Source organism: Dipodomys merriami, unplaced genomic scaffold (assembly GCF_024711535.1).
Source record: "Dipodomys merriami isolate MVZ:Mamm:240054 unplaced genomic scaffold, mDipMer1.0.p SCAF_85, whole genome shotgun sequence".
In the NCBI taxonomy this organism is placed as follows: domain Eukaryota; kingdom Metazoa; phylum Chordata; class Mammalia; order Rodentia; family Heteromyidae; genus Dipodomys; species Dipodomys merriami.
The window spans coordinates 3,161,837-3,173,688 of record NW_027206457.1 but is presented as its reverse complement, the minus strand read 5'-3'; the positions used below and the strand labels follow the sequence as shown (position 1 = coordinate 3,173,688).

The 11,852-nt window shown below is 52.3% G+C and overlaps 1 protein-coding gene and 1 long non-coding RNA gene across 2 annotated transcripts; one reads left to right on the top strand and one right to left on the bottom strand.

Moving 5' to 3' along the window:
• The first annotated feature begins 769 nt into the window (after positions 1-769).
• Positions 770-8,661, top strand: LOC138820257 (uncharacterized). The gene is made up of 3 exons (XR_011369800.1): positions 770-865; positions 4,247-4,406; positions 8,344-8,661. It is a non-coding gene; the product is annotated as an uncharacterized lncRNA (long non-coding RNA).
• Positions 7,697-11,148, bottom strand: Cbln1 (cerebellin 1 precursor). Its single transcript, XM_070011945.1, has 3 exons — positions 10,885-11,148; positions 10,602-10,721; positions 7,697-9,388 (listed from the first exon to the last, which is right to left on the bottom strand). The coding sequence occupies exons 1-3, from the start codon at positions 11,146-11,148 to the stop codon at positions 9,191-9,193; spliced, it is 582 nt and encodes a 193-aa protein (XP_069868046.1). The 3' UTR covers positions 7,697-9,190.
• Positions 11,149-11,852: the final 704 nt, after the last annotated feature.

Below are 11,852 nucleotides of genomic sequence, written 5' to 3'. Positions count from 1 at the left end.
CTCAAGGTCTCTGATGATGGTTAGGAGACAAAAACCTTAGCCAAAAAGGGGGAGGAGGGCGGAAATCCAAATGTATTGAAAAGTGAGATGCACAATGGGAGGCTCTTTATAGCACAGGAAGGAAGAATTAATGCTGGCAAAAAGCATGCCTGACTTTTGTCCTTCCATGTAGTAGGTGCCCTTCTGCTGGACTGAGGGAAAGGCAGGCCCTGTGCTTGATTTCTATGGGACCAATGGAATCATGGTAGCAGTGGTGGGGTGCTAATGTGAGATCCTTGGGTCCTTCTGTTTTCGGTCAGGGCTGGTGGGTAGGAGTTCACATCTGTTAGTCTCATCTTGCTGTTCTCACAACCACTGCCTTCTCTCTCGCACATGATTCATCAGGCCTACTCCCCTCCTTGTCCTCACCCTCCGTCCACCACAGCTGAGCTACAGTGCCGGCAATAACAACCTGGTTGCTGGCACCTCTGGCCCTGACCAAGGTCCCTTTGCTCCTTCCTGTTTTATTTCTGTTTCTCTGTTCTGGGGGAACTTCAGTAGGAGAAATGCAATCATTCACATCAAACTTCCATTTTTCCCAGCACAGTGGTGTGGCTCAGCTGAATCAACCAATTGTCACAACAGCAACAGCAAGAAGCCCCATCTTCTGAAAGATAGACTGAAAGACTAACTTCCCAGCCCACCCGTTTATGACCTCATGGTTACAGCCTACTTCCCCTTGGAACCACTGAGGCTTCCGGTGGTAGTGGGCTCTTAGCCAGAGAGGAGACTGATCGAGGGACATGGCTAAGTGGCAGTGCCGTCACTCAGTCTTCTATACATGAACGAAGCCCTCCTGTTCCATTCTTTCTTCCCAACTCAAAAGGTAACCCAAGATAAATCAAGGCTCTGTCCTTAGGGAAGGGGGGGGGGGAGGGAGAGGGAGAGCGAGAACAAGAAATAACAGATAAATTAGCATTTGCCAGTGTCATAAAGAGAACAGACCTGGGCTAAGTAAAAGAGCTCTGCTGGTAATGGAGAAGCAACCCAACATTAGAGGGTAAAAAGGTAACTTGGCTCAGATTTCAAAGAAGGGAAGGAAATAGTCATCTAACAAGTAAAAGATGGAAGACAATTGCTCCCAGAGGGTCAGCAGGTACAAAAGCTCTACCACTGACAGAGCTTGGCATTTTCTAGAACAAGGAAAAAGCTAGAATGATTTCTAGAGGCCCACAGATACCAGATCCCAAAGGCCTGAATGCCAGAGTCAGGAGTTCTAGCTCACAATGGATGATCTCAGGTAGAGGGCTCATGTGCTTTGCTTTCTGTTTTGAGATACACTGGCACTGGGGAAAAATTGATTCAGGAGACTTCAAAGTCTTGTCTTATGCCACAGCTCTAAGAGTTTCCATCTTTCTTCTTTCCTTCCTTTCCTTCTTTCTTTTTTCCTTTTTCTTTTTCTTTCTTTTTTTTCCCCTTTGGTAGTACTGGAATTTGAACTCGGGGCTTCACACTTGCTAATCAGATAAATGAGCCACCTCAGTCCTCTACCTGTGTCTTCTGTATAGCTGGTCTTACAGGTGTAACCTATCATACCCAACCTCAAACGCCTCACCCTTCCCTACCCCAGTGAAATGGGCCTACACAGCAGAATTCTCAGAGGTGAGAACCTAATGGCCACCAGGGAAAGTTGCATTTCACAGAATTCAGGTTGGCATGGGACCCTACAGGTTGTGTGATGCCACTCCTTATTTCTGACCCCAGTCTAGATCCCTCTTTCTTATAACAGGGGCAGGGACACACTAAAGCAGTCAAGGAAAATGGCTGACAGTGTGGGACCCTCAGTGATCCGCACATCACTCATTGGTGGCAGAGATGTTTTAGTACCATGTGCTGGCAAACTTGACAGCTAGGATCTCACTTGGAAGACATCAAAAGCTTAGAGGAGAAGCAAGACCACGTACCAGACTCTTGCCATGTGAGGATGAGCTGTGACTGGACTCGGCGCCCTTGGCTCAATTGGTGTTGCACATACAATAAGCAAACAAAGCCATTCACCTGAAATGAACTCTTTCAAGAAGAGAGAACTTTAACAACATTGCTGAGCCTGAAATTGACCAACTATGATCAAGATGAGTTAGAAAGAGAGCAGGCTCCTTGTCAGCTGCATTTTGATACCATATAGGGAACCACTCCATCATTATAAAATCATCTGAACTTCGCGGCAAAGGATACACCTGGGAGTTTATTTTTGAGTCTCTCTGAATACAAAGGAAAGTCTTTCTAGCACCAGATCTAGGCAGAGCACACAGCTGTCTTTTAATTGGGGAGGAAGAGATGCCCAGTTGCCTCTCCTTTGTTAGTAATTCCCTCTTCCCTCTTTGAAAGTTTCCCTGAAAGTGTGCAGCAATTTCTGATGATGGAAGAAAGGGCTCTTAGTGCTTCACCTGAGTAAGCAGGTTGCTGCTAGCTAGCTAGCATCCCAGAGAACTCTCCGTTGGGCTGAACTCCCCGCTGGAGAAAGGTGAGGTGTGGAAAACCTTTGATTTTCTTCTGAGGAAACCAACTGAGCTTACTCTACCTCTCTGCTCTACAGTAGTCATGAAGACGTTTCTTACTCTACCTCTATGCTCTAAAACAGTCGTGAAGAAATTTCAGAGTTCACTCTGCTTTCAACTAGAACAAAACCCACAGGCTCTGTGGACTACTACCAGCAGGGAGCAACCCCCTCCCCATCATGCCCAAGACCTGTGTGGCTACCATTTACCACAAGCTAACTGGCATCATCAGACCTTTGTTACCTACTGATATCTCTAAGGGTTTTGGCACCTACCCATGGCTTGATCCTGGATTATTAAAGCCACCAATCAGCCTGCGCTGAGTCATAGTATTCGAAGCAAGAGGAAAGGGGAGAGAGTTTCTCTCCTTTAAGGAAAATAAAACATGGTTCTTGCCCTCTAAGGTCCTCAAAGGATACTGGGCACAGGGTAGGGCAAGCAGCATGTAAAGATGACTTGAACAGTGAGTTAACTACAGACAACAGATTCAAGACTATTCCCTCCTAAAACAAGCATGGTTGTTAAACAGACAGGATCTCCATAGGAGCACAATGCTGAACCCACACTCTACAATCTCACAATCTAGTGAGCTCCATGCCCAAAGTACCTGCAATAAAGTGTTCATTTGGTAAATGCTTTTCAGCCAAACATGGTGTACACATCCATAATCTCAGCTTCTTAAGGTGCAGAAGTAGGAGGATTGCACTCCAACAAAGGAAAACTAATAGCTAAAGGACTAAGAGTATGGCTCAAGTGGTAGAGCATTTGCCTAGCAAGCAGGAGACCTAGAATGCCAACTCCATGATGGCCAAAGTAAAAAGATGAAAGAAAAAAAAAGAAAGAAAGGAAGGAAGGAAGGAAGGAAGGAAGGAAGGAAGGAAGGAAGGAAGGAAGGAAGGAAGGAAATCTTTTTCATGCATGATTTCATTCCTGCCACTGTGCCAGGCACTTAGGGTAGAGTTGTAAAAAAGGGAGCTACAGAGTTCACCTTTGTGGACTTCCCAGTCTGGTGAATCAAGACAACCAATAATTCCTCCATCCATCTGCCCATTTTGTCTTCACTCATATGTTCAAAGAGCATCTAAGCAACAACTACCACCCTTGTCACTGTGCCAGGCACAAGGCATACACTGCATGGCACACACTTCAGGGACCAACCTCCCAGAGCTAAGCCTCTAGTAGGATTTCAGTCAAGGTGTGACCTGGATAGGAGAGTTCAGGTGGTCCTTTGAGGGGATTCCCTAATGAGATGAGGTAAAATTCCAGCTGAGCTCTGAGGTCAGGTTGTTGGCTGCCCAGAACAGAGGGGAGTCTATCCCTGATTCTAACAAAGCACAGGCTGAGTCTCTGGGCTGGTCCACACAGCTTTATGGACAGCCTCATCTATGCAGAGCCCAGCATTTTCTCAGACAGAAAACCTCCCAACAAACAACACCTCTCCATATATCTAAGATTTGCCTCTTCTTACTGCTCCTGATTACTGGAGATGGGCTGGACTTGGAGTGAAATAAGAAGAGATGAGAGTAAGGAGAGGTGCCCAGGAAACTTTCCCTATCTGCCCAGATTCAGGAAGTACTTCTCATCAGTGTGCTTGTTACCAGTGGAGGTAAAGGGAGTAGAGATCTTGGAAGTCCCTTGAAGGATACTTTCATAGTTTGCGTCCATATCCTGCCAGGCATAATTTGGTTTTGCTCATGTGACTGTCACAGGACACTTGCTCTGCGCTGGACATCATGGAGGCATTGAGCCAAGTAAGCCGAGGACAACGCTGCTTCCTTGAAGAGGATGAATACCTGTAAAGGGACAGATACAGGAGCCGGGCTCAGTTTCTAATGAAAAGCATGGGATGGAGAACATTGGTTCACACTGGTCAGTGCAAATAAGTGAGCAACAGGGACAGACATGGAAGGTATTTAGGGGGTAAGAGCTGGCAGCAGGGATGGAATAAGTATGCAGGTGAAAGAAGGGACCAGGATCCTTTTCCTATCACTATCATTCATGTTCATATGTGTGCTGTGCCCTTTCCCTCTGGCTGTGTTCCCCCTTTCAGTGTGGGGCTCTCCTGGGTCCTGTTTCTATTATGGTGAGATTGGCCATGTGTTTATTCCTCCTTATTGATGCTTTTACTCTACATCTATGCTGCATCTACCAGGGTTGAGCATTTTCTAATTTCAGCAACATTTTCACAACTACCTTGTTGTAAAGAAATTATGGTCCCATTTGGAAGAGGAGGAAACTGAAGCTCTGAGAGAGTGTATAATAGTGTGCATGTATCTTCAATAAGAACCAGAGACCTTTGTAACTGTCCCCTGGGAAGCTTTCCTTTCCCCCCTGGAATTAGCTTCGGGGTGGTGTGCCTGAGCTTCTTGGAACTTGACCTTCAGCTCCTCTAGAATCAGTTAAGAGGTTTTGTTTAAATGGTAGTAGAATGAGGCCTTCAAGAAGAGCCTGCTGAGAGAGGGGTAGCTGGGTTACTGGAGGAGAAGGCTTAGACTCCAGGACATCTGGATCAGAAAAGCTATACCACCTGGAAAATAAGGTCAAATTGTGGGGAGAGGGTATCACAAGGTCACTTGTAAAACCAGAAGCTGCCAGCAGGTAGCATTGCTGAAGCTGGAGTCTTTGGTTTTCACTGAGCCCCAGGCCTGAGACCCACCTAAGATCATTCCTTCCACCTGCCCTGCCTCCCCCTCCCCCGACTCAGTAAGGCCACAATTAAGCACCAAGGTGAAGCCTCCTCTCCCTCTGGGTGACTGTGTTCTCTTTAGGAACAGATAAGCTAGACAGGGAGCCAAGCCATAGTATGCAGCTCAGCTTGCTCTGCATACCCTGTGTGTGCTCTCTGCTCTGCTAGTGGTGGTAGAGCAGCTGCCCAGCCCCAGAGCCTGGCTGCCAGCACAGGATCAGCACACACTGACACTGTTTTGCAGAAAGCCCTGGTCCACTCCGTCCTGCCCAGAACGCTTGGCTCAGCGTGAAGGGCCAACTCCTTGTATCTTAGAAACCTTCAGGCATTCCTCCCCTCGTGTCCCTAGGCCTAGCTGAGTGCTGATCACTGCAGTCTGCCTCCAAGAGGCAACAAAGGGGAGGGAGTGGACTACACATCCAAGATGGAGGCTAAGGAAGGGAGCTCTGTCCATTTGTGTAAAGGTTTCCTGGAAATGAGAGAAGAGGAAGTTAACCAAGGGGGCCTGGGCTATGGGTGGGTCTTTCACACCTGGGTGAGGCTGAATTAGGGGGGTGGTCCTGGAATGGCTGGAGGCTGAGATCTAAAACGTTTTGGTGCTATTTAGACAAAAGAAAAAGGCAGGCCATAGATCTGCAAGGCTTAGAGGCTTCAAAGCTTTAAAGGAAACCAAGGGGAGAGGCAGGTTTTAGACTAGCCTCTCTACCTTCTTGCGGGCTCCGCCCATCCCATCCTGTGCTTGGGGCCAGGAGGAAGTCCCCACTACCTTCAGGCACTTTCTTCTCTGTTCCCTTTCCCCACCTAGCTCCCTTCCAGGTTGCCAACCTCCCAGGTCATACTCCCTCCCTTGGAGTCTGAGGCTGACTCATCTGGAGTCCAATTTTGAGGCCAAGATAGACTCTCCTGCCTCTGACCTAAGGAGTTCTCACTCTGCCTTCACTAAGAGGTGAGGGAAGCAGTCCAGTTACCACAGGCCAGGCCTATGGAGGTGTAGAGGAAGCTATCCATAGCCTCACTCAGGCTAAGGGAAGGTTTGGGCCTGGTGATACTTGGCTAGAGAACAGGATGAGGAAAGGCTGTGAATGCTCCTTGGAGCAGCACCATAAGGGACAGGAGTGTGGCCTTTCACTAAATTTCATAGGTTCTGCATGGATAGGAGAAGCCTTTGAAAGGGAAAGGGAAAGTGCACTTTATCATCAAGGGCAGAACAGCAGGTGTGGAAGTAGATACAGAAATGGCAAAGGAAAGGGCCAGTAGGGGAAGAAGAAGAGGAGGAAGTCAGATTAAGCAGGATCTCCAATGTCAAATATTTGGGGAAGCTGAGACATTCCTCCAAGAACCAGAGCAGCATCACAGGGGAAGTTCACCTCTCCTCCTGAGGGCTCATGCTCCCAGGCAGGTCCCAAATCTGAGACTCAGGAGTGAGCCTCAGTTCCGGACACATAGGACTACACCCAGCCTAATCACTGCATTCTCTGGGCAGAACTAATTAACTAAGGCAAAAGCACCTACTGACAAGGTTCAGGAACAGAGGATGCCTGGACCTACAGAGCAGGAGGGATTGGGGAAAATGTTTACATTCCTCCCTGGCTTTATAAAACCAGGCGCTTCCCCAGTATGCTGGCCAGGGGCATAAAAGTCTGGTTAGTTCTGACTGCAAGAAGAATGAGGACCACCCATCAGCAGCCCGGTGGGGCTCGAAAGGTGGTGGCTACCAACCTGCACATTTCAGAGCCTCTGCTACCGGGAGCGGACCGGGTCTCCACGTGTCTGAAGGACAGGCTCTGCACCCAAGAACTACTGATGGAAGTAGTTCTGCCCTCATGCTGCAGCTGCCCCTGACCTCCCCTTCCCAGCAGGAACACTGCAAACAAAGCTACCACTTTGGCTACTTTGTTTTGTCTATTTTTGTTTTAATTCTTGTGCGTCCCTTTTGATCCTCCATATGGAACCGTTGGGCAGAAAGAGAAAAGCACCCAGGTCGCTCCTCACTCCCCAAGATCCCCACCTGTGGCACTGCAGGCCCCCAGGCCCTGGGGCTGCAATTGGCTTCTGCTACAGGAGATAGACCACGGCCAGCTGGACTGAGAGAGAAGGAGTAAAGGGATCCAGGATTCTACAGGGGACCCAAGCTTTTGTGAATCTCTAACTCAGGCAAGCCACAGTAGTAAATCGGAGAACTGCTTCCTGCTGTGCTGTTATTTAATCCCCCTTTCCCCAACCCTTTCTCCGTCCCACTCTCCCAGCCAATTAATTCAACCCTGAATCTTTGGCCCCCGGGGCGGGGGCGGGGGCGGGGGCGGGGGGGGGGAGACTCTAAAAGGGTCCAGAACGAGAGGACGTCCCAGGTGGTGGATCCCAGGCAGTTACCTTCCCCCATGCGCTTCCCGGCTGTATTGTGCCGGGCTGCCAAAGCCATTGGGTCAGCCTTCCAGACTCAAAACAAACTCGTTTATTTCAATTTTGCTTTCACATTTTGTTCTGATACAATCAAAACTCCTGGACGAACCTCTTGAATAAAAAGTCTTGCGAATGAGCGCAGTCACTTGGGCTCCCGGTGATCCGGCGGCTGGACTCCGGGTTCGGTAGGCAGTGGTTTGGAACGCACACTGCTGCTGCTTCGGGAATGGAGGATCCGAGGAAGGTTGGGGACATCCTGGAAAGCTGTTGCCCGGGCAGGCTGGGTCAGGTCCTCCCATTGGAACGATTCTGAATGCTTTTGGAATTAGAAAAACCCAAACTTCGCTCCCAGCCCCGTGGCTACGTCGGGCCTAGCGGGACTGGGGGCAGATTTCTTAGGCTAGCGCCGAAGGAGAGAGCACAGACGAAGGCAGGACCATTCTTTAGACATAGTGCATAGGGCCAGTTTTGCCAGGAAACCTTTGCACCTGTCTCCTTTTCTGTTTGCGTGGTGTTTTTTTTTTTTTCTTTTCTTTTTTTTCCTCCAAGTCGCCTGCCGCTTTTCTGAACCTCAGTCTCCAGTACCCCGACCCCCAACTCAAAGGTGGGGGAAGATGCAGAGTATAGAAAGCTGTTTCAGAAAAATAAAATAAAAGTTCCACTTTGACTTTATTGGATTAAAGCAAAATTAAATTTTGGCTATTCACACGTATGTTACAGAGGAAGAGGAAGCGTCCGGAAGAACCTCCTTGCGGTTAGTGGAGCCACAGAACACGAGGGCACTGACAAGCATCAGAACATCAGGCAGCCTTGGGTGTCACGATCACTCCGAATAGGACATAGAAATACGAAATACAGCCAGTTTCCACTGGGAAGAGTTCTTCGTGTACAAATGATATATATATTTATGTATATTTTGAACCAGTCACCACTAAGGTGAGTCCTTTCTTGTGTAACAAGCAGCCGAGGATACAAAGCATCTTCAGCTAATTAACTCTTGAGCGGGTGTGTGAAGAAGAGCAATGCTTGTCATGTTAAAACCACCTTCCCCGTTCAAAATTAAAAAAAAAAAAAACCTTACCCCCTCTACAAACAGAGAGAGAGAGAGAGAGAGAGAGAGAGAGAGAGAGAGAGAGAGAGAGAGAGAGAGAGAGAGAGAGGAGAGAGAGACATCCGGTTTCACTAAGTGGGGTGAATGGGGGCATACGGAGAGAGATTTCACTTTATATAGTTAAATGCAGTTTCTTTTAAATAACTGATTGGGAACCTGAATATAGGAGTCGGAAACAATGACCAAGCAGTCGCGTTCTTGATTACTGCAACTGGAATGGGAGTGGTGAGTTTATTTTTGGAAATGGGAGTACGCATAGCTAAGCGGAATTTACTTCTCTTAGAAAGGAAACGGACCGAGGGGTCCGCCCGCCCGCCGGTGCTCGCCTCGCCTCCCCGCGCAGCTACAGGGACGGGCAGGGTGGGTTCAAGCGGGGCCGCTTCCTTGCTTCCTCGCCCTCTTACTTTCATCCTCTTTTGGACTCCCTCTCCTGCCTCCATTCCGGCTGTGAGCCAGTCAGAGCGGAAACACGAGGAATCCCGAGAAGGTCGAGTACTTCCAGCCCCCCATCAAGTTCCCTCGCTCCAACTTGAGGTAGGCCCGGTCGCCTTTTTCCATTTGGATTAGGACTCCGTTGCTGGCGGCCTCCCGGGTCACGTCCTGGTCACCAGCAAAGGCAGAAATCACCGGCCACCCGTTCAACATAAGGCTCACCTGAGAGAGAGAGAAAGGCCGGTTTAGAAAGGGGCGCAGGCCAGCCCGGCGGCACCCGAGGCTGCGGCGGAGACGTGGAGGTCCTCCGCGGGGCTGGCCGCCACGAAAGCCGGGAAGCCCTGGGGAGAGGGGAGCCAGGGGGAGAGGGGCTTGGCCGCTTCCTGCGGCCGCGGGCTCCGTGGAAACGAAAAGATCGCCTATCTGAGGGAGAGACAGAATCTGCTCCCAGAGCGAGAGTCACCCTCACTCATCCCAGTTTCTCAAACGATCGCAATAGGCTGGCCGTGCAGTACCCCGTTTAATGAGCCCGCGGCTGGCTCGAGCGCCCCAGACTTTGACCTCTCCTGTTTCCTAGAGCCTGAAAGAGAAACTCGGGCTAACTCAGCTCCCGGCGTTCCGAAATAGCCAAGACAAACAAACCAACGAAGCCCTGGCCCCTCCCGATCCCAGTGACCCCGACACCGTGGGGACGGGAGGCGAGACTTCTGGCTGATTAGAAACCCTGCCCGCGGAACTGCACTCGGCGCTTCGTCCTCAAACCACGCGCTCAACTCCTCAGATCCAGCCGTGCCCCGCCTCGGAGGGTGGCATCGCAGCCAAGGGCCCGGCACTCTCTTCCCGGCGGCGCTTTCCGCCTCTCCCAGCGATCTAAGGAAACCTGGACGTCTCCACGCCCCCTCCCTCCTCTCTCTCTACCCCACACACGCCAGGGAGGGAGCTGTGAGTTCTGTGAACCAGAATCTCCCCTAAAGGGACGTCCTTCAGGGCGCCAGGTTAGGGGAACCGGGTCCTTTCTGCAGGCTGAAGGCCCGCGAGCCTCGGGGCGTGCTCCTGGGCTGGGAGTCGAAGGTATTGTCCATGGTGCTGAAAGCCGGAATCTGGGAAAGCTTAGAAAAGTGGGAGCTGTCTGGGGCGCTCACAAACATGTTAGAAAGTCCCCGGAGTCCCGTAGGAAAGTCCTGTAGCTCCGAGGGCTGAGACAGAAAATCATCTGTGGGGATACGGCCAGGAAAGCCAGCGACAGGGATAGCAAGGGACAGTCCAAGCCGCAGAAGAGCGAGGCCCGGCTGTCTGCACCTCCAAGCAGCCCGCAGCACAAGCAGCTGTATTTCTCCCTCCTCCTCCCCCTTCCTCAGAGCCCTTTCTTGACTCCCCTGGGGTTAGAGGTCCCCAAGGAGGACTGGGCCTGCCCCCCCCCCAGGCGGCAGCTGACCTGGATGGTCTGTCTGTTGTAGACTTTTACCACGTGGAAGTTAAAACTGTAGATCCCTTTTCGAGGGGCGATGAAAGTGCTGCGTTCTGAATCAAAGTTGTTCCCGATGTTCACTAGTACCTATAATGAGACGGAAACCAAGGGGAGTAGACCGGGGTGCCTCCCGGGCTGTGGTCTCCGTGCCTCCCCAGGGCCCTTGGCGAGGACCAGACATCACATCTTCCTCCGCTGTCCCACACCCCCTCCGATCCAGCCCGCACGCCTCGGGAGGAAGGACACTCACCTGGTCGAAGTAGATGATCATGGTGCGGTTACTCATCTCGGACGGCTCATGGTTGGTGCTCCGGATGGCAGAGAAAGCCACCTTGGCGCTGCCGGAGCGCACAGAGATGCCCAGCGCTGTGCCCGTAGGGTCGGACGTGGGGTTCGAGTCGCACACCACCAGGCACTTGCCCTCCAGCACGATGGGCTCCGTCTCATTCTGCCCCCGGGCTGGGCCTGCCAGCCACGCAGCCCCCAGAAGCAGCAGCTCCACGATGCCCAGCATCGCGCCGCCGGCGCCCACCCCGCCCCCCGCCCCGGGGGCTGCCAGCGCCAGCCGCCCCCCTCCCCAGCCCTGCTCCGAGGCCCCCTCCTCAGCTTTGTGCGCAGCGCAGCCGACGCCGCCCTGGACTCTACTGATCTTCCTCGCACTCTGGGACCAACGTCCTCTCGCCCGAAGCTCTGGGAGCCCCGCCCGGGCCTCAGGGGTGCAGCGGCTGCCCAGCCGCACTTGGATGCATAGCCGCTGCTGCTTAGTCCCCGCTGTTGCCGCCGCCTCCTGCCCGCACCCACCGCTGCCGCCGCCGCCGCCGCTCTGAATTATTGATGCAGCGGGCGCTGCAGCGGAGCGGGCGGAGAGCGCGCGCCAGGCACAAAGGCGCAGACCACAGCCTGTCCCCGCCCCCGCCCCCGCCCCGCCCCCGCCCGGCCCGCCTCTCTCTAAGCCCCGCCTCCGTCCGCGCCGAAACCCCGCCCTCCAACCAATCCTGACGCGCCGCGCTCCCCGCCGGGCCAATGGTTGCCCTGTCCGCGCGCGGCCACCTGACCCCGGACGCCGTTGTTATTAGGCGCGGCGAAGCGGGCGGCGCGCGGCAGCAGGGCTGGGCGCTCAGGCCGGGAGTCGACCGAGGGAGCGAGGGAGGGGAGTGCGTGCGCGCGCGCGCCCGCGCCCGGATTATCTACTGAGGCCGCTCGCCCTCTCGCCACTTG